The sequence below is a fragment of the Maniola hyperantus genome, chromosome 16, assembly GCF_902806685.2.
Source record: "Maniola hyperantus chromosome 16, iAphHyp1.2, whole genome shotgun sequence".
NCBI lineage: Eukaryota > Metazoa > Arthropoda > Insecta > Lepidoptera > Nymphalidae > Maniola > Maniola hyperantus.
In genome coordinates, this window is record NC_048551.1 from 13920292 (window position 1) to 13943107 (window position 22816).

Genomic DNA, 22816 nt, shown 5'->3' on the forward strand with positions numbered 1-22816 from the left:
CGGATTCCCTACCTTTACTGCCCAAATTTTGACTAGCCATTTGACTTTGGAAAAAGGAGCTTATGAGATGCATATTTTTACTAAATAAATAAATTATTAATATAATTATTATAAACAAAAGACGGATTTGTCTCTTGTGTGTGTGCCCTTAAATTATATTAAAATTTCAAACGAGTTGCACAATTATTATCACCTGCAGACATTACACGTAGGGCGATTGTCTAAAACCTGCATCAATCATTATTGTTCTGATTGGCTGAATTTGTGCGATTCTTGTTGCAGCAATGCATTGTGGCCAGTAGTGGGCGGGCATTAACCAATCAGAGATGATTGCGATCGTGACATTGTAGCTGTCAAACAACCGCGGTAGAGCCCACGGTGAACTAAAGATGTTTACTACTGTAGATACTCCACAAATAGTTGAGAATATCGATTTGAGTGTTGAGTTCAATAGTCTCGATAACTAGTCTTTCAAATCATTAATCAAATTACTGAAAGCCATAAAGCAAATTAAGAAGAAGATTAATCAAATGAGATATTAAGGGAGCAAACACTTAGCGGGTTTGCCATAAACGTTGACACTATAATATTCATTCTATTGACTGTACACAAATAATCGCTTCTGGTGGCTGTCTTGGGGAAGCTAATAAAAAAAAAAAATGGTGTTTAATATTGTTATGATATAACGTGTCATTGTTATGAATGTGATTATTATTTTTAGACTCTAAACGAACTGACAACCAGTGAATAAGAGAAAAGGATACCGACTTATGTATGGACTTAGTCCTGGTGCGATAAGCGGTGATCCCTGAGAATATTAGAAACGAATACCGACTTATGTATGGACTTACTCCTGGTGCGATAAGCGGTGATTCCTGAGAATATCTGAAAAGAATACCGACTTATGTATGGACTTATTCCTAGTGTGATAAGCGGTGATTCTTGAGAGTATTTTATGATAACCTAACGAGCAAATAAGAGAGAAGAATACCGACTTATGTATGGACTTATTCCTGGTGTGATAAGCGGTGATTCTTGAGAGTATTTTATGATAACCTAACAAGCAAATAAGGGAAACGAATACCGACTTATGTATGGACTTATTCCTGGTGCGATAAGCGGTGATTCCTGAGAATAGTTGAAAAGAATACCGACTTATGTATGGATTTATTCCTGGTGTGATAAGCGGTGATTCTTGAGAGTATTTTATGATAACCTAACGAGCAAATAAGAGAGAAGAATACCGACTTATGTATGGACTTATTCCTGGTGTGATAAGCGGCGATTCTTGAGAGTATTTTATGGTAACCTAACAAGCAAATAAGGGAAACGAATACCGACTTATGTATGGACTTATTCCTGGTGCGATAAGCGGTGATTCCTGAGAATAGTTGAAAAGAATACCGACTTATGTATGGATTTATTCCTGGTGTGATAAGCGGTGATTCCTGAGAATATTTTATGATGAACCAACCGGCAAATGAGAGAAAAGAATACCGACTTATGTATGGACTTATTCCTGGTGAGATAAGCGGTGATTCTTGAGAATAGTTTATGATAAGCCAACAAGCAAATAGGAAAAACGAATACCGACTTATGTATGGACTTATTCCTCGTGTGATAAGCGGTGATTCCTGAGAATATTTTATGATGAACCAAGTGGCAAATGGGAGAAAAGAATACCGACTTATGTATGGACTTATTCCTGGTGTGATAAGCGGTAATTACTGAGAATAGTTTATGTAATATAACTTGTCCCAATTGTGTCAAAGGTTGTCTATTTTATATGTTCCAAATGAGACATATTGTTATTGGAAAATTTAATTCATGTCCCAATTGTGACATACAGCAAGTGGAAATTTTTGATTTTGTAGCAATCGTGCCAAAGGAGGGCAGCATTGACTATAATATAGACCTAAGAATAAGGAATCAAGAATGACAAATGGAAGGTGGCAATACTGACGTAAACAATGGATCGTATTCCGGTGACAAAAGCTGGTCCTAGTAAGAACCAACAAACGAATTGGAAAACGGCTGACGAAGCGTCTGAAAAATGACGAACAATAATAGTCTGGTAAAACCTGATTCGATAATCCCGATGCGAGTGGACGGTGATCTTCAGTATGAACTTCAGCAACTGATCGGGTCGCGATGGTGACAAGAGCGAGTCTAGTTAATTTGATGGAAAACAAGCAGACTAATTCGGGGTCGGCAAGTGGAAAGGGTGTATCCTTTTTATTAATAATAATAGATTTATCTACAGAATAGAGGTACAGAAGTAGATATCATGGTTGGAAATCACTTTACCTGTTCTAGCAGATACTCACTAATGTTCAAGGGTTACTTAAATTCAAATTAAAGTTCTTATAATTGACGTATTCCGTTATGATATATTAATTATGTCTTGCTGAATTCGGTACGTAGTAGCTAGAAGTTGTATAGACCCTTTAAAGTAGATCTAAAATGACATGCTGATTGTAAATGCTAAATATCGGTTCATGTTAATGTACATCTTCGCAGTCACTCATTGTATTACGTTGATGTTTGGTGGAAACAGCACAGTAAAGAGCAAATTCTTAAATACTATTTCAAGTAACATCTATTCCAATAGACTATATAAGCAGTTCGCGCACGAAGGCTTGCTTACTTCACTCGCTAGGTATTAATGTATGGATCGCTGATATGTTATTAAAGCGTATAAGTACACCAATGTATCACGAAATAATTTCCTACATCTTTGTCATTCATTTGTTACACACTGACACGAGACAAGCAACGGTGACCGATGCGGCAATTCACGGCTCAGCATGACGCTGGGTTGGTGCAGCGTTTGGTGCTGTTTGTCCTCAATCACCGTGTTCAAGTTAACCATATTATCATAAGAGGACGAGGGTCTCTGGCATCGTTCGTCCTTACGCGCTCAAGAATGTACAAGAATGGAAGTTTCCAGAAATCAGATTTTATTGTATGTTACATCAATTAAGTCTATAGTGCCATGAAGGACTCGTTGCTTGCGAGACAATAAAATGGGGCAACAAAACGCCGTCTGTTGCGCTCTCTATCGCACTTACGGGGCTTATGGTAGACACAGTTATGCATGCATCTGCCCCTAGTGCAAGGATGATATGGGGCATCACAGGTAACGAGTTTATAATAATACAATAATACCTTGGCTAACATCATTGTGACTTATTTTGTTATATTAATAATAGTATTTGTTGTGCTACAATCGAGATACAGTCAGAGGCAGTCGTCTCAGTTATTTGAAAATATAGGATTACATTTTACACATTGTAGATCTCATAGTGATCTGTACTGTGTGTATCATTATCAATTAGTGGATTCATGTTTCTTTAAATTTCTGGAATAATATGATTATTGGGGTCTCCTTAGAATACATTGTGGTTTGTTTCGATCTTAGTACTTATTAATAATAACAACTACATTTAACCATATTATTTATCTTGACTTCGTAGACATAGGTTCAATATTCAATAACTCAATTTGATAGGTAATTATCTTTTATTGTTATTCAAGTAGAGTACAAAATATGGTCACATAATATCTGTGCCGACATCTCTGCCTTTCTGGTCTGCAAAATTATTTTACAATCATTATTCATATACTTACCGATATTGCTTAGTATAATACTACATATATGCAATTAAAGATTGGCATATTGTTTTCTTATTATTTGTTTTACGTTACATACTTATATTGTAATATATATATATATATATTTTTTATTTTTTTTTCAACGGTGTCAATCAGTAGGTACCACTTGAGAATAATTAAATGTCAATTCACGATAGTCAAATTGGTAATGCATGAAACACTACAAAGACATTATAATCAAGGTCAACTCATATCAAATATTCATCAATTGTATGAGAACATTGGATTATAAGATATTCTTTTAATTTATTTTTAAGTTTAAAGAAATTATGAAGTCTACAGAAGTAGTTAGGTTCATTAGTATATTGTAAAACTTTGTGATTAATTTTGTATAAAGTGTTAGTAATGGTCAATGGGATCCAACAACTCTTACCATATCTCTTAAAATGTATATACTAGTGAAAATATTGTAATTTGTGTTGCATTAGAGCATTATGTAGGATTAGAATTCATGTCATTACAGTGGTAAGAAGGAAAGGGCAAACAAACTTACTTTAATTGAAAACTGATAGTGACATTGTTTAAAATCATAGAGTACTTAGCACTCAGAATTCAAGTTGGTGATAATTCACTATCCTTCTTTTCTTTCCTCGTTGTTGTTTTGTTTAAGGTTGATTATATTTTATTCGCTTTAAATGCAAATTACCAAAGATGTTTTATAATTCTCATAATTAGTATTGCCACATTTGCCATGCAAATATTTATTCACGTATTACTAAATACAAATACAAACTTGAAGAATATGTAGTTCATAATAATATTTAAAAATAAAATTATTGATTTCACTATAATTTCCTTGTATTAAGTATTAACATAAATTGTGTTGATTTCAATATTTGATTATACTATTGTGAATGGGTTGTATACGTATATCACTAACAATAACTAGATCATACAATTTTCTTAATATCAAGCTTAAATCAGAATGACTTATAGTATTTACTATTTACTTATCTCAGTGTGATTTGTTGTGTATTTATAAGAATTAGACTTAAAGATGTTGATTGCAATGTACATAATGATTATTGATACCAGTATTTTGTAGGTCTCATTGGCACTTGTTTTGTGCACTTGTTAAATCTAACAATGTTAGCTTTGATCTGTTAGAGGAGTTATTATACTAATCATATTAATTATAATATAGGACTGTTAAGGTATTCTATGTTGCTCCTATTGAGTTATGGGTATGAGGGCATTACCCTCGGTTGGAAGGCCGAGTGGTCAGATATGAGGACATATCTGGAGCAGGATGGACGACTGTAGGCAACACAGAAAACCTGCCATCTGTCACCCGTGAGTGGAGGTGTGACAGTGGTAGCGGCGTCGGACGGACGCAGTGAGAGAAAAAGATGGACGAGATAAAAGTAATTAAGCGAGATATAAGTACTAGGTGATTAATTAAGCTAGATATAAACTAAGTGGATGTTACAAGTGTACCTGAATATAAGACTGTGGACATCGGAACTGCGTTTGATTCATATTAGGGTCATCCCAAGACTAATAAACCCGGATTGGAGGTTAAGTTGTTTATAATAAGAACGTGAAAAAATTCACAGCATAGTATATATTATAATCAATTTTAAAGGAAAACTATCATGGCTAAGTAGGGTTCACAGGTTAAGGAGTTATATCTGTTTTTCGAGGATTGTGACTACGGAACCCTACACTGGGCACTTGGCCGGTTTTTCATTCTGTAAATTTAAAATTGATTACATTGTATTCATTTAATTTCAAACAGTAACTAGGAAGCTACCATTTATATTATTTACTAATGATTTTAAGCTTCTTTCGTGGTCTAACGACATATTGTATTGTACAAAACGGGCACATATGAACTCCACAACCCCGAGTTCAACGGGAAGTACCCTGTAGGTTTCTTGACAGACAGACAACAAAGTGATCCTGTAAGGGTTCCGCTTTTCCTTTTGAGGTACAGAACCCTTAAAATCGCCTAATTAATCGTGGTATGTACCCGTTTTACAATACAATATACCATTTATTTGGTTTAATTTATTGGTTTTGGAGGATAAAACTGGTAACGACCTAACAAGTAAGTTACAAAATTCCTGTGGTTCACGAAACATTTAAGATATTTAGGCCATTTGGCTTTTGACCTCGGTTCAGTAGTTAATGTGCTAGGTACGAAGCAAACCGCATAGGAAGGTAGGTGTATGAAAAGTAGAGCGTGACGAAATTATTAAAGTTCTATTAAATAATTCGTTTCGAAACATTTTATCATAATCGTATCATCGCTTGGCATTCGCCTTGTTGCTATCAGATTAAAAAAAATCATTTCCGAGTTTTGTGGTGCGTAGGTACCTACCTACCTATAAAAAAAACAAATCAACTTCTGCAAGTCTTAGCTTAGCAAGGTACCTAAATACCTACTTACTAATGAAGATAAAGTTGAATACTTAAATACTCCTTATACCTATTGAACGCTAAAATCACAACATCCCGTTTGATACGGATACCGAAAAAAAAAAAAAATTTAAGACCCCTACTTTTTTGGATGTAACATCCATTACATTGATTTTGTTTTTGATTGACTTCTCATTCATCAAAATCGGCTCAGTAGCTTGGATGCTCCGGTGGAAAATAGGGACAGAAATCCTATTATAACAATTACAACGTGTAAGTATCCATGTGTATCCAATTAAATACTAACGGTAAAAATACTATACAATATTATAATTTAACCAATGATTAAATTGCTGAGCCGGCGAACAGAATACACTTCTGATCAAAGTTTTTTTTTCTTTAATCCATTAATTTCCAAGCAGTTTTGCTTGGAAAACGGCCTAACACTGTGCTAACATTGAGTCCAAAGTTCGTAATTTCAATCAAAACGGTATTTACGAACGGTATACTTAGTACCTAACAAATAGGTTTAAGTTTCGTGTAATTACTAACACCAATATTAATAATTACTAACAATTAGGTTTAAGTTTCGTGTAATTACTAACACCAATATGATCCTTGTTGGTCGAAATAAAAACATTTTATTTATTTATTTAGTGAAATTTCAACAGCATTGATGCAGTTTTTTTGCTCTTGTAAAATTTTATTTCGTGAGCTTACACTATTTTGTTCGTCCGCTCCTATACGTTTTTACAGCTCCTGAATGGTACTTAAATCTGTCAAGATTAAAATACGCGTTTATACCGCTTTTAAATTTTTTACAGTAACATCGTAAAGGTTTTTTGGATTCTATCGGTATTAATAAATTTTTATGTATATTGCTTACGTAAATATAATAATATGTAATGTGCATTCATATTCATATTGAAAGAAAGCGTAAGTGATTCCATAAATTAAGTATGTTACACAAGATATGTAAAAAATAGACACATAAATATCAAAATTTGTTATCATACCACATAACGTTATTCCTTGACTCTTTAGGTTGGGTGTATTGTTTACTTGGGACTTTTAGAAAGTATTAGCTAGGGAGATGGTGGGATATTCTCAAGGGGTGCTTGGTACGTATACGCATCCCTGGTACTGTGGGTACGGGTCAGTGGAGTCGTGATCATGACAGCCAGCAGGCTTCAGTTAAGTTTCAGCTCGTGTAGAAATCATGGAGTACAACGTTTCTAATACGAACTGCTAGAACACGGAATGCCCTTCCGGCTTCCGTTTGTCCTGCCAGCCACAATACCTATTTGCATCTTCTAGGAAGTGCGCTCCGCCTTAGGCTGCATCATCACTTACTATATTTTGGTTTGATTGCGTGCCGCTTCACTGCCGAAGACGTGAAATAGTACTTAACTAATAGTCTTTAAAGGTAGATCTGCAACTATAACGTGTCGTTTCAGTACGCAAAATTTAAAGAAAATGATTACAATTTTTTTCAAGCGCCTTCTTTAAATATGTCACAAGCTCTTGGATGAACGCACCCGGAATTATTTTGGTCGTGGATTTACGATTTTTCAACTCTTTAACAGCAAAGATAAAGATTACAGGGATGATGTTTATTTAGATAATAAGGTGTCGAGCATCTTTTTGAGGTAAAAAGAGTTGGCAAAGTGCTCTAAAATATTCTGGAAAGCGGATCCTACCTACTGGGACAATTTTAACCGTAAAAGAAAGAATACATGTAAAAAGTTCAAGGTCCTACTTACATTTTAAGAAGTGACGCCATTTTCTTCTCCATAGCGAACAGGGAGTCCGATGTTTGAGAGGTTAACACTTTACAGAACGTAAACTTGGCACACTGAGAGTCTCTCCAGTCCGTCTGCTTCACCAGATCCATAGCTGTAGCCGTCAGGCTCGGAGCCCCTGGACTGCCATCCAGATGCTGTAAATCATCAGCCATCTCATCTATAGACCGCTTGACATTTCTCCGTTGTCTCACGAAAATGTTTTGATAGGGTTCATAGAAGCTTACAGCATGTCTCTTAGAACGTCCAGTTTCGGTATCAGGTGACATAACAACATACACGTTCTCGCTGGGCATTTTGTAGTTATCATCGTAGTACTTTTGTCTACTTAGAATTTTCCTATCAATATCGTACGGTGCATTTTCGAACGCTCTTTTGTGTTCTTTCTCTAATTCGTCAGCCGAGTCTTCTGCTCTACCACTTCGCATTAGGTTAACGTCTAAAAATTTTCCAACAGCGACGGCGCCTAATCCTAAAGCTGCTCCTCCAGCCATAAGACCAATGGCAGGAAGCATTGCGGGTGCTCCGGATGCAGCCGCAGCCACACCGATCTTATCTTGAGCATATCTCTGAGTTATAGCATTAGGTGAATAAAGCCCCAAATTATGTGATATCTTCTGAGTTGCTTCCACTAGTGGATCGATTACGGGTTGTGTTACTCTTGCAATAGGATCAATCAAAGGTCTGGTTAGTTGATGAACAGTTTGACTTGCTGTGTTAATCGTGTCTTTCATTGAATTAGTGAATTTTTGCCATAATGATGGTTCAGGAGCACGTTTTATATAACCATAACCATAGCCGTACGGGTATTTGCTATGGGAGTTGTCGTAGTAGGAGAATTTATTATATTCGTCCTCATAATATCTATTTGCGTTTTGTCCACTGTTTTGACTACGTTGTTGATTGTAACCATTGATAGGTTCCATTGGGTACGGATGAGCGCTTTTCGGGCCGCTCGTGTAATACTTCACTCTACGTTCCTTTTCATAATTGTCAATATAATCTCTAGTAGCTTTTGCCGGTTGCACTCCAAGTTCTGGATGCGCATACTGAAGGACAGGGTTTCTTACACTTTCGTCAAAACTTGGCTGGGCATTTTTTGGCGTGTACATTACGGAGTTAGGAAAACTTACTTCCCCAGGATGTTGCAGCATACGTCTTTGGATATGACTTTCAGAATAATCCAGATCACCAGTATGTGCCCGAGAACTACGTCCACTGAAGTAATCGCGTTTTGACTCTTGCTCATTAATTTGCTTGATGTATTCTATAAGTTTGGAATTAGCCACTTTAGAGTTGTCAGCTTTAGTAAACGGACCGTACCCGGTTTTAACAAAGTTATTGTCTTTTTTAGGTTTATAAGTGTAAGTGGTGGGAATGAAGTCATCAGTTTCGAATTTAATATTGTCGAACTTTGTGAATGGACCATCTTTTGGTTCAAAGTTATCTTCTTTGGTGAAAGGTCCTAAATTCTGAGATGGATCTACGGCAGTTATATCTGGATAAACATCTGCTTCTGGTAGAGCCTTAGGTGGAGTATATCCTTCCGGGTAAGGCTGTAACTCACCATTCACAACTCTTGCGTTCCTCCATGTTTTCCTATCAGTTTCATCATCAGGCACTCTTACACCTTGTATTTCGGGTATGCCATCATCACCTAGGGTTAATATAGATCTTCCACGTTTATTATTGTATTTATCAATAGCTTTCTTTATATACATGGCGTCAGAACTCACCATGACCGGTTCAGGTACATCCTCAGATCGACTCTCACCATCAGATACTTTAGTGCTTACAACTTCTATATACACTGGGTTGCGATCATTCTTTATGACGGGGTTATTAGGATCGAACCTAAAACTTTTAGCGGGTCGGTTGTAATCCACAAAACTTGTCGAAGTTATGTACACTTTCTTATTTTCTGTCTTCTTATCATTATCGTATGTGGGATAATAATTGGAGGTTTCGGGGTCTGCCTCTGGTTTCCCACCATCCTCTTGGATATGAGATTCGGGGTAGACGGATACGGGGGACCAGTTTCCGTATTCCGGTTTTATGTCAGCGAAGTCGTCGTGTTTGTTTCTGTTTAGGTAATAGTCGAAGCCGGCTAGATCACTACTGACTGGACCGAAATTAAGTTTTCTTTGGTCTCTATTTTCTGTCTTATTGTTATTATTTTCTGTGTTGTTGTCTCTAGCCGTCGTCGTCGACGTCGTTCTGACGGCTATCGTTGTCGGTGCTGGGGTAGTGCTGCTGCTCAGCGTTGTCGACTTGGAGTCTTTCTTCTTAACTATTAGTTGTGTTAAGTGCCCAGACTTGGTCCTCACATTCAAGGTCTGAGTCTCGTGTGGGTTCAGACTTCTGGAGACCTTCAGCTCGGTCCGCGTGGTCCGCGATGGGAGGAGGGTGGTGCGGATCGTTTTTGTGGTTGTGGTGTTTTCACTGGAGTCTGCGTTGATGGCTGCGCAGAACAGCCAAAGCATGGCACATATCCGTATTTGGCTTACGGAAGCCATCTGAAACAAGGAAAAGAAAACATTTAGTTACTGTTTATTGTCAATGTGTGGTGGCATAGCGCTAAGGGGACGTTGATTGAAAAGGTGTGAGTTTGATTCTGGGCAAGCATCTATAAATTTTTACAAAACTTAAAAGCTACTTAATTGATATCGCGTCACTATTATTATAGTCACGTTATTATAGTCCACGGGCATATGTGGAGGAATGGAGGAGGCTTAAACCGCCACAGGCGGTCCTTACATATAAATAAAATATATACCTCACAAATAAGTAAAAAGCATGTTTATTATGATTTTATTATAAGGAAAATATTATAAATACCTACTACATATGATGACGGAAATAGGATTAAAAAATTAACTAGATTATAAGCAAAATGTTGTTAGAGTAGTGTATGAGAATTAAGAATTAATGTAAGGAATCTAAATAAAGCTTTTATAAAAAAAATATTATAGTCCACGACAGGTCCAGATGACAATCGTGGAGGGAACGCCCCGCACACCCGCACAACCCCCGTGTTAACCCGGTGCGGGATAGCGCGGATGACGTGCGGGTGTGCGGGGCGTCCCCCCGCCTCATACCCCGATTACCATCTTAACTTGTCGCTTACTATAGGTATGAAGCATCATGAGGGAAATTTAATCATAATAATATGTAGAAATAAGAGAAAATCACACGTGATGGTTTTGCCTTCGATTTTCTCTCTCTTCCGAGAAAGAAAAATATGATACTCATTTTAATTTTACATTTATCCCACCCATAAATTATTAATTACTATGTGTGACGCCTTTTAAGGGTGGCTCAAAGCAATCATGATTATATTGTGGGTTATGGTTATGGTTACGAAGGTTATACGTAGACAAGGTTAAGATCTCGGTGGCCATAGTTTAGACACGTCATTAGTTTATGGGTCAACCGGTTGTTATGTAAGTACTATGTAACATTGACTATGCAAAGTGGGTTTATCTTTATTCATCAACTTTCTCGTAATATTTTAACACAACACTTGTGCATATTTATGTGTTATTTATATGCACAGCGTGAATAATAAGTAGGCATAGGACAATTTTTTTCATTTTTTGCGAGTAATTTTCGTAGGATTATACTGAGGTCTGGTAGGTACCTATATAAATTATAAGTTGCGTCTGCCAATTCGCACTTGCACTTGGTCAGGTGGCGGACGTGGTTGATGATGATGATGATGATAGGAATAGGTAGACCCCCCGTGCGAAATCGGGGCAGGTCAACTAGTTTTAAATCGGAAAATCAAAGTTTTTCACGGGGTTTTTAAAAAAAATCTAATTCCACGTGAACGAAGTCGCGGGCATCAGCTAGTATAATATAAAAGGAAAAGCTGACTGACTGACTGATTGATCTATCAACGCACAGTTCAAACTACTAGGATACGGTACGGATAGGGCTGATGCAGATATTTTGAAAATTCAATCCCTAAAGCTAGTCTAAACAAACAGTTTCGCGAAATGACAATGAAATCTAGATATCAGTGAAAACCTAACTGCAGAAGGTAGCGCCAGACAAATAGCGTCGCTTCGGCTTAGGGAAGCGTCTTTCTGAGAAAGTTTCTGCGTTTTGTTTATCATTTTAACAAACTAAGGTAAACTAAAGTAATACCTAATAGTTTACACGCTTCACGCATGCGCGTCATATTTTAGGTTCCTATATAAAGCACGCGTGTTTACATAAAAACGCATTATAAATTGAGTAAAATGGAGCGTATCATAGTGAAACCATTCCAAATGAAAATATATTAGAATGATTTACGAGAGAAAGTCTGGAGAGATTAGAGATGTGCGATGGTTTCCATGATGACATGGCGTTCAATGTTATGGTGGAGCAATTTGGGCTGGTTTAATTACTGATAATGAAGACGGTCACAGTGAAAGGTAGAGTTGAAAACCGGTCAAGTGCGAGTCGAGTTCGCGCACGAAGGGTTTCGTACCATCGTACAAGAAAAACACTTTCTAATTTTTGTAAATGTCCATGGTGACCATTTTGAATTTTTTATTATTAATTTTGTTGTAGGCAATAGAAATAATATATACTATGACAATTTCATATTTCTACCTATTACGGTTCATAAGATACAGCCCGCTGACAGACGGACGGACAGGGGAAGCTTAGTAATAACGCCCCGTTGTAATAACGTACCTTTCAGGTATGGAAATCTAAAAACGGAGTCACTTGGATTGGGTTTTAGGCACTAGTAAAGCGTAAAACTGTCGCATCGCTTACTAGATATACTGTTAGTTTTCAATCAATCAGCCTGTTTGCGTCCACTGCTGGACATAGGCCATCCCAATAGCACGCCACCACACACGATCCTCCGCCTTCCTCATCCACCCACTTCCCGCTACCTTCTTAAAGTTGTCAGTCCAGCGGGTTGGAGGTCGTCCCAAACTGCGCTTGCTGATACGAGGTCTCCACTCCAGAACACGCCTGCCCCATCGCCCATCGGTGCTGCGGCAGACGTGGCCTCCTCGTTACGGATTTTGTCCTCAGAGAGATACCCAACATAGCCCGCTCCATATAGCACGCTGAGCGACTTTGAACTTGTGGACAAGGCCAACTGTCAGTGTCCACGTTTCAGCGCCATACGTCTGATCCGTCCAGTAGTTTGGGCTGTGCGTTGATAGATCAGTCAGTCAGTCACCTTTTCCTTTTATATATTTAGATTAGCCGTTAGTTTTGTCACTATATCTGTAATAATATCTGTCGTCACGCTGAACGCCTAATGTTTGTACAAGTACATGCTAATTACAGCCTCGTGGCGCCGAGAAACGCGTCAATTTGCTCAAGTGTGGAGTTACTAGAGCGGACGTAATTTATAGTTTCACAACGATCTTTTAGTTAGATTAACTTGGACGCACGGATACCGGCCGTATCAGCGGAACATCTATGTGGAATAAAGAAAATAAGTACAATATTTAGTAAATTACCTTTCTATACCAAATATAGGTATTATGAAAGGTCATACAATACGATACTTGATAACTAGTCAAATAACTTTTTATCAAACGTCAAAACGCGCACTTAGTATGCGATATTCTATAAAATACTGGAATGTGACGTCACATCATAATGACGTAGGTACTTTTTTTAGTTTAATCAATAATTTAAAATGGTTATTAGGACACTTAAAACTAACAAAGGACGTGGATTTTACGTATTTTAGAAGACCTTCTATTTAATAATCACTAAGAAATAATTTATTTTTGATGTAGTCAAATACCCAATTGTATTGTAAAGTGTACAGGCAAGTTTGTAGGTAGGCTTGTGCCTACACATTTCTGTTTTCTGCTGTAGTCCAACAACCTAACGAAAATTACGTAAGATATTGGTCAAAACTTTGTGCTTTAGACAACTGATTGACATAACCGTTGAATCTATAAGTAGGTACTTATTATGAAAATATGAATGAATATGAAATAAATAACTATTATTAACCTACAACCACATGAGTATGCGGTCTCCGGTAATGGGTCGCTAATTTATAAAGCATTCAAAAATACTTATCTTTCTAGAATACTTATGAGTTTTGTCTATCTGGAGTTTTATAATATCTTTGTGAGCCTGCTTATTTACTTATATTTTTGTGTCATTCGAACAGTAACACAGCGAGGTACGAGTATAATATTCGCGAAGTAGGCCACGTGTTTCGCTTTTCTTTTCTCTCGTGGCGTTTCCTCGTGCGCTGCGCGATTGTGCACGCGGGGAAAATATTCGCATGTCGCGGAGGAAATCGCGGTATCTTCAACTGAACTTCTTTCTATTTCATATTTGTTTTTTATTGAGATGAAAACTATAACTTATTAAGTAAGTAGACAATGCTCGCGATTTCGACCGCGTATAAGTTTCGGTTTTTTGGAAATCTCGTGGGAACTCTTTGATATCTCTCTCTTCTAATTTGTTTCCGGGATGCAAGCTAGATGATGCCCGCGACTTCTTCGGCTTCAGGTTTATTGAAAATCCCTTGGAAACTGTTTGATTTTCGAATTTGTTAAGCGAGGTATGTAGGTACTTAGTCAGAAATAGTAGTTCAGCTACAATAGATATACCAAAATCTACATTCTGTGTTAATAAAAATTACCCATTTTAATTTAACAGTATAGCAGGTAGGTAGATACTTATTAAGTAATTAGGTAAGTAAGCATACGTTGCTTTAATGCTAAATGCATACCTAATATGTATTTTACAATTTAGAAATTCCACAGTAACTTTCTACAATTAAAATAGTTACAATTTAGAGTGCAATGAAAATATCGTCCTAATGAAAAGACTATGAAGACGGCGAAGGAAAACATCGTGAGGAAACCTGCATGCCTGAGAGTTCTACATAATGTTCTTAAAGGTGTGTGAAGTCTGCCAATCCGCACTTGGCCAGCGTGGTAGACTATGGCCAAAACCCTTCTCACTCTGAGAGGAGACCTGTGCTCTGTAGTGAGCCGGTGATGGGTTGATCATGATAAAAAGACTATAAAAATGTAGTGTGCATGTGCACCAGGCGTGTATGTAACTAATTATATTACGACTGGTAATGGAACACGAAATATCTGCTACACCCGCATTAAATGTGCAATTAGACATTATATATATTGGTATTTACCCGTAACTAGGTAGTTTGTTACATAGTTGGAGGCCATGTTACATAAGTTATCATTTTGGGACCGATTTATACGTTAGTTAGTCGAATATCAAAATTGAGGTTACGAGACCTACCTAATGAATGTACATAATTTTGACTCTACCTGTTACACTGACTCTACACTGTGAATACATAAGTTTTAAATGTAAAAATGTTATTTTTTAGTTTATTTCTCTAGTTATATTCATTATTGAAATGATTTTATAAAGGTTAAAATGCCACATCACATTTTAAGCTGATCTTGCATGTCTTTAAAAATACATGAATTTTATTAAAAAAACGTCGTCGGCCTACTATGCGGAGGTTCGGATTTCGATTCCGCGCGTACCAAGTTTTTAAACGTATCTCTTAGAAGTCAGATCAACCTTGGACTCACCAATGCCGCGCATTCACAATACCAGATTCGTACATCAATAAATTTAGTATTGGTGTACCAACTTACGGACACATAACTTATGTTTAAGTGCATCAATAAATCTAGTAGATGCATCCGCCCGAATGTTGACAGATCTCGGATCATGGACACAACCGGCTGGCGGGGTGGCAGTGGCGGGGTGGCGGGGTGGCAGGCTGGCGGGGTCAACGGCCCGCGCGCGGTCATCATGAAAGTGAAACCGGCGCGTGCGCACACTCGCGTCGCGGCGGAACTGGATGTTGCCTGCTGCGGCGGGGAAATCATCGTGCGTGGAAACAGAGAAAATCGTCTCGTATTTCTGTGGATTTTTAGGGTTCCGTATCTTCACAGAAAAAAACCCAAGGATGAAAATCTTTGAAAATTTAGTAGGTAGGAATGTCTTACAGCGCAAGTAAAGAGAAAAACCGAAAACTAAAAAATTAAAAAGTAGGTATTATTTCTTGTACGATGGTACAGAACCCTTCGTGAGCGAGTCCAACTCGCACTCGACTGGTTTTTTCTTTTTATGTTGAAAAGAGAATCAGCAGTACATTATTATTCCCTGCCTTATTGAAATGCTAGCAGGCACGACTTGACACTTTCCTCCGAGTCACGAAACCCATACTAAACCATACCTATATCAATCCTTGCTAAGTAATAATAGTAATAATATAGACAGACAGATACACACAGAGTGTATCTGTCTGTCTGCTAGCTTTTCACGGCCCATCTTATCAACTGTTTTGATGGGTACAGTGGTAACTTGCATCCCGGAATAGAAGGAAATAGGCTACTTTTTGCCCTGAAAAATCAAGATATTCCCACGCGGTTAAAACAACTAAACCCGCGTAGATGAAGTCGCGGGCATCATTAATTATGAAATATTCATTATCAACATAGTAGGTACATAGTTCATAAAATAACGTAAAGTAGTTGCAGCGTCATGTGTGCCGTATGCCAGATGAGTTTTGGGCCAAATCTGCTTCTTTTTGGACGCCCCAGAATCATCAACGCTAGCGTGGTCGGCCGAGGCGACGTTGGCGTGATGAATTAGATAACTTTACAGTTACGTGGCCTGAAGAGGCACGAAATAGAAAATTGTGGAAGGATCGGAGGGAGGCCTTTGCCCAGACGTGGGACAGCACAGGCTGATTTAGATGAGATTAGATTAGTTGCAGCGACTGAAGTTAGCACGAACTCAAAACCCGAGTACTACCGACTAAATAAGTATCACACTCCAAGTACTGCTATGCTGTAACGGATGGAGCGGGAAAACCTAGCAGACAGGCAGACACACTTTTGCATTTATAATCTTAGTAGATATAGATTAGTATAAATTACCACGGGAGCGGTTAACGGGTGCCAAAACTGATCCAGGAAAAGTAAGAATAAGAAAGTTTTGAAGTACCTATTGCGATACAGTGCGTGAAATTATTCCGAAGTTCGTAGATACTTGCCTGTTTTATTGCCTTACTTCGTGTACAAACTAAATTGGCCTTTGTACAGTTAACCAGCTATACTATATTATAATAATGCAACAATGCATCGCACAGTGCGTTGTACGTTTGCTGCATCCCAAATACCTTTCGATGTCGCAACTGAAACCATTGCTAAGTTGCAACATCCACTTGAGAATGCTCTACGAGTATAGTCCGCGACAGGTCGAGATGGCAATTGGGGTATGAGGCGGAGGGACGCCCCGCACAGCCGCACGTCACCCACGCTCGCCTGCACCGGGTTAACGCAGGGGCTGTACGGGTAGTCTAGATGGGGACCCCATTAAGTCCCAGAGCTAGGCCTGCTTTGGCGGGAGCCGTTAGCTAGGTTGCAGTCGAATACATTCGTGTCCCTGTGCCTAGCAACAACGGATGAGACAGAACACCGTGGGGTTTTAGTCGGTAAGAGTCCGACATAACCACCGCACCTCCCCGAGCGCGGTGGTATCCATGAGGATTTCCCCACGTTAAAAAAAAAAAAAAGGGGCTGTACGGGTGTGCGTGGTGTCAGCACCCCGATTGCTATCTCGATCTGTCGTGTACTAGAGAATACTAACAAATAACCTCTACACGTATTTATTTTATTCTGATACATGTTAGCCCTTGACTGTGATTACACTTGATGGTAAATGTAAGTAATGATGCAGTCTATGATGGAAGCGGACGAATTTGGAAGAAGTATGGCAGTTTTATTAAACACGGCACCTGAACGCTAAATCGATGCTAAATCGCTTGGTGGTACGCCGTACGGTGGTAACTAGCTACAAGCTACAGCTCAAATTGCCCTGCCGGGAATTGAACACGGGTCCTCTCGCACAGTAGGTACGTTTTCTGTATTCCGAATACCTTTCAATGTCGCAATTGAAACCATTACAAACTTGCAACAGCCACTTGGAAATGCTCCGCGAGCAGTTGTAACTTGTAACTCGTGACATTTGAGAATACTAACAAATAACCTCTACTATATAGGGGGCGACCAAAGTACTTACCTACTCTGCATTATGAAATTACTAGCTAATGCCCGCGACTTCACACGCGTGGATTTAGGTTTTTCAAAATCCAGTGAGAACTCTTTGATATTCCGGGTTAAAAAGTAGCATATGTCACTCTCCAGTGGCTCTACCGCGGTTGTTTGACAGCTACAATGTCACGATCGCAATCATCTCTGATTGGTTAATGCTCGCTCACTATTGGCTACAATGCATTGTTGCAACAAGAATCGCACAAATTCAGCCAATCAGAACAATTGAGATTGTAATAATGATTGATGCAGGTTTTAGACAATCGCCCTATTGGTCTTAAACCTGCAAAAAATCAAGTCGATCCGCTGCTCCGTTGCAACGTGATTGAAGGACAAACCAACAAACTAAAAAAACCAACAAACAAACACACTTTCACATTTATAATAGGGGTAGTGATTTTGCCAAGTGAGTGTGAATGATTTATTTTGTACTTTCAGCCGACTTAAAAGACTTGCCGCGTGCCCTTTACAGATTCGCGAGTAAATACCGGTCGGAATTCGTGAGATTAATCTGTAATCTGGCACATATTGAACAAGCCACATTCTTGACATTTGGCCAACGAAAACAAAACAAGGACCGGTTTAAGTTTCACTGGTTGTTTTCTGTAGAGTGACTCTATTTGAAGATACACACACCGGTGTTTCTCATCATCATCATCATCATGATCAATCCACCACTGAGTACGGGTCTTCTCTCAGAATGAGAAGGGTTCATAGCCCGCCACCCGGCCCAGTGTAGACTTGTATACTTCACATACCTTTAAGAAAATTATGGAAAACTGTTGTCACGAAGTTTTTCTTTACCGTTAAAGCTAATATTAAGATATTTGATTGCTTAAAATGCACATAACTCCGCAAAGTTAGAGGTGAGCTTGGGATCGAACCCTTCTCAACCACGGCTACCACCACTACGTTACCGCGGCTTGTGTCTACCCAAGTTCTAATAAGACAAGTTCTAATGTTATCCTAATAAGTTCGCATTGGTTTTTTAAAAACCTAAATTCACGCGGATGAAGTCGGGGCATAATCGAGATGTTGGTTTATTGGTTCGTCCTTCAATCACGTCGCATCGGAGCAACGGATAGACGTGATTTTTTGCATTACAGACCTGGAGAGTGACATAGGCTACTTTTTATCCCGGAAAATAAAGTTCACACGGGATTTTTAAAAACCTTAATTCACACGGACGAAATCGCCGGCATACACAGGGCAGGAAGGTATATGATAACAAACATGACAATATTACTCTACTTACTACAAGTATCTATAGTAGCAACACATTGACTCATGCTATTGTTATGAGGCCAAGGCCTCCGCATGTGGAAACTCCCATACGAATGCTCGCTTTGTACACACATGGTACATGGCATGGCTGGTATATGGCGGGCTCCTAAATCGAAAGTTATGCAACAGCGTCGGAACCGCGGCCTATAGTATGACTTTGTTACTATAAAAAAATAAAAACCGACTTCGATACACAAACACTAAAAATTGAAAAATAATTTAATTTATTACCGAATATATTATGTATACAAGAGTTAATATAGTTCCATAATAATACTTTTTGGTGCCGGTGCCAATTAGCTTTAGCTGCGCGAATCGTCTAGACTTCATATTTTTATGAGACTCCACAGTGGCACCTCATTGGCACCGACCCCAAAAAATATTATTATGGAACTATATTAACTCTTGTATACATAATATATTCGGTAATAAATTAAATTATTTTTCAATTTTTAGTGTTTGTGTATCGAAGTCGGTTTTTATTTTTTTTGTAAAAAAAATTTATTTCACAATTTTTAGTGGTCCCATGGAATTATGTTATGACTGGTTAAAAATCTACTGTTTACTAAGCTATTCACTGATCGCGAGCAATTTACTCTTATCCGTTGAGGAGTTCCAGTATCTATCTTCGAAGATGTTCATCAGATCTTCACCAAATTTAAATGGGACCAACTTTGAAGTATACCCTTTCAAACAAAATCGGTCCAGGCGTCTTCGAGTAATCCTCCTCCTCCTAATAAACCTCCTCCTTTTTTTGAAGTCGGTAAAAAAGAAAGGCATAGCTTGCATTTTGCTCTAATTTTTCAAGAACTATTGTATGCTAGCTGATACCCGCGACTTCGTACGCGTGGATTTAGGTTTTATAAATCCCGGGTATAAAAAGTAACCTATGTCACTCTCCAGGTCTTAAACTATACCCATGCAAAAAATCACGTTGATCCGTTGCTCCGTTGCGACCTCATTGACGGACAAACCAACAAACAAACACACTTTCGCATTTATAATATGGGTATTATGGGTACTGATATAATTTAATTTGAATACTACTTCAATTTTGATAAATTTACCTACGAGTAAGTACATGTACCTACAGAGATTTAACAGAGTTATGGAGTGATATCGCCAAAACGAACATTCCCTATCGCAAACTATCCCTATCGTATTTCGGGATAAATCTATCCTATATTTTGACCCAGAGCATTAATATAAAGTATGTCAAATTGTGTTCAAATCCATTTAGTGGTTTCAGTGTGAATCGCATAAGACAGACAGACAAAATATTAAAATAAAAACTATTTTGAACTCTATATCGATCTCAATGCTTCCTCAGGTTACAGTTTGGTTATAAGTATAGATAAAATCTACTGATATACATAAATCTACATATGACATTATAAATCTTAGATAGTTGTACTACTAAAACAAAAATATAAATAAAAAATGGCTTTCCTATGCTTAGCGGATTAAGTAATTTCCGATTTGTATCAAATGTTCTAATTAATGTTATCATTGTGGTTTCCGCCCCTTAATTGATAATTAATAACAAATCAACGAGATTGGAAATGTTCTATCCGCGGTTTGTTCGTCCGTGCTTCTCCGTGTGTAAAGGTGGCTTCACACTGAGATAGAAGTCAGTACCTACGATGCCACAGACAAATACACAAACACACAGATGCACACGTCAAACTTATAACACCCATCTTGTCGGGTCGGGGATTAAAAATAGCGCTTGCGCTCGCACTCTTTTTACCCGACTACGGCAAAGCCAAAAGGGAGGGTTATGATTTTAGCAGTCTATGTATATTATGTATGTATCTATGTTTGTATCTATGTGGGTTCCACCGTAGCGCCTAAACTACTGGGCTGATTTTGATGAATGAGGTGTCAATTGATTCGTTGTTATAATCCGGTCGTGCATTGTCAACTACAAAAATAAAACATACTACTAATTTGATAGACAAATAAAACCAATGGGGGCCGTCGATCAAGAATAAAAAAATACGCACGACATACGGCATTTGGATTGAATTGAATACGTTATTAATGTGGAACTGCCAGGAGACTTCAATAAACCTAAGTAAACAGCATATCTAACACATCAGAGGACTTATTTTTACATCAAAAGACTTATTTTTACATCAAAGGACTTATTTTTACTTATATCTTGCTTCTTACTATTTAGTTTATTTTATTTATTTTACAAGTTTACAAGTTACAATTTTTATATTTTTCCGTAGTCGATTACAGTTTTTATTAACTTCTTTTGCCTTCCCCCGCTTCACTGCAGCCATTCAAGCTTGCTCCAGACGGCGAGTGGACCACCAAGGTTGCCGAGGGCGTTACTGGCTCAGTGTGAACGAGGCTTTAGCTACGTGTTGTGACGCAACGCTTTCACCCGCGCCTGGGCACTGGGCAGTAGGTATAATTACTGACAATCGGCGCGCGTCGCTGCGCCTTTCTTATTGCATTCGACGCGCCATTGCGTAACTCCCGATTCTAATACTGAGGTTACTTGATGCGTCTTTTGATGATACGAGAATAAATACCAGGCCACGTTGATTCCGTCACCCGGCATCACCCGGTTCAATTCTTGAATTTCACGTCGTATCGGTATACGTCATCATCATGATCGACCCATCGCCGGCTCACTACAGAGCACGGGTCTCCTCTCAGACTGAGAAGGGTTTTGGCCATAGTCTACCACGCTGGTCATGTGCGGATTAGTAGACTTCACACACCTTTTGAGAACATTATGGAGAACTCTCAGGCATGTAGGTTTCCTCATGATGTTTTCCTTCATTTGTTTTGTTCGGTATACGTAAGGTACACTAAATGTGTGCATTTGACAGGAAAACATAATGAGGAAACCTGCATGCCTTAGAGTTCTCCATAATGTTCTCGAAGGTGTGTGAAATCTGCCAATCCGCAGATGACCAGCGTGGTAGACTATGCTCAAACTCTCCTCATTCTGAGAGGAGACTCGTGTGCAGTATGAGCCGGTGATGGTTTGATCATGGTGATGAAGCATTGTCATACCTAATCGCAACATTATTTTTACACACAGTATTTTTCCTGATTTTCCTTCAGGATTCTTCAGTTCCTGATGTACCAAGGAAATATTAAGGCCAAATTCGAATTCTGCAGTTGGTGACCCATCCATTTATCGACTATGGTCAAAGTCACCTACCTAGCCCAATCCGATCTATCTTAACTAGGTCACATAACCCTAATTATAATATTTCCAGTCTGAAGTAAGTAAAAAACATCAAAATTTGTATTGAGATATTATCACATTTAATGCCTTCCTGAACTGTGTACATAAATCTTGTTAATTACCTAATTATGATAAAGTTCTTACTTAAGATTCTATATTATACCGCTAAATTATATAATAGAAAATAAATATTAGATAAGTAAACCTATTATAATAGTAATTAATTCCAATTGAAACGTAACATGAGCTTTAGCCATTTTTTTATTTATTTTTATTGCATAGTCAAGACGTGTATTTTTGGCAATTAATATAATTAACTAGCTTATGCTCGCGACTTCGTCCGCGTGGGCTACACAAATTTCAAACCCCTATTTCACCCCCTTAGGAGT

The 22816-nt window shown here is 38.2% G+C and overlaps 2 protein-coding genes across 4 annotated transcripts in view; one reads left to right on the plus strand and one right to left on the minus strand.

Moving 5' to 3' along the window:
• Pits (Protein interacting with Ttk69 and Sin3A) overlaps window positions 1-22816 on the plus strand; it is a 275032-nt gene that overhangs the window by 219273 nt on the left and 32943 nt on the right. The window lies entirely within an intron of this gene.
• LOC117989517 (uncharacterized) overlaps window positions 1-22816 on the minus strand; it is a 38013-nt gene that overhangs the window by 8367 nt on the left and 6830 nt on the right. Inside the window, exon 2 of the mRNA XM_034976893.2 lies at window positions 7800-10354. Within this exon, the coding sequence (XP_034832784.1) occupies window positions 7800-10354 (2555 nt within the window). The remainder of the gene's footprint in view (window positions 1-7799; window positions 10355-22816) is intronic.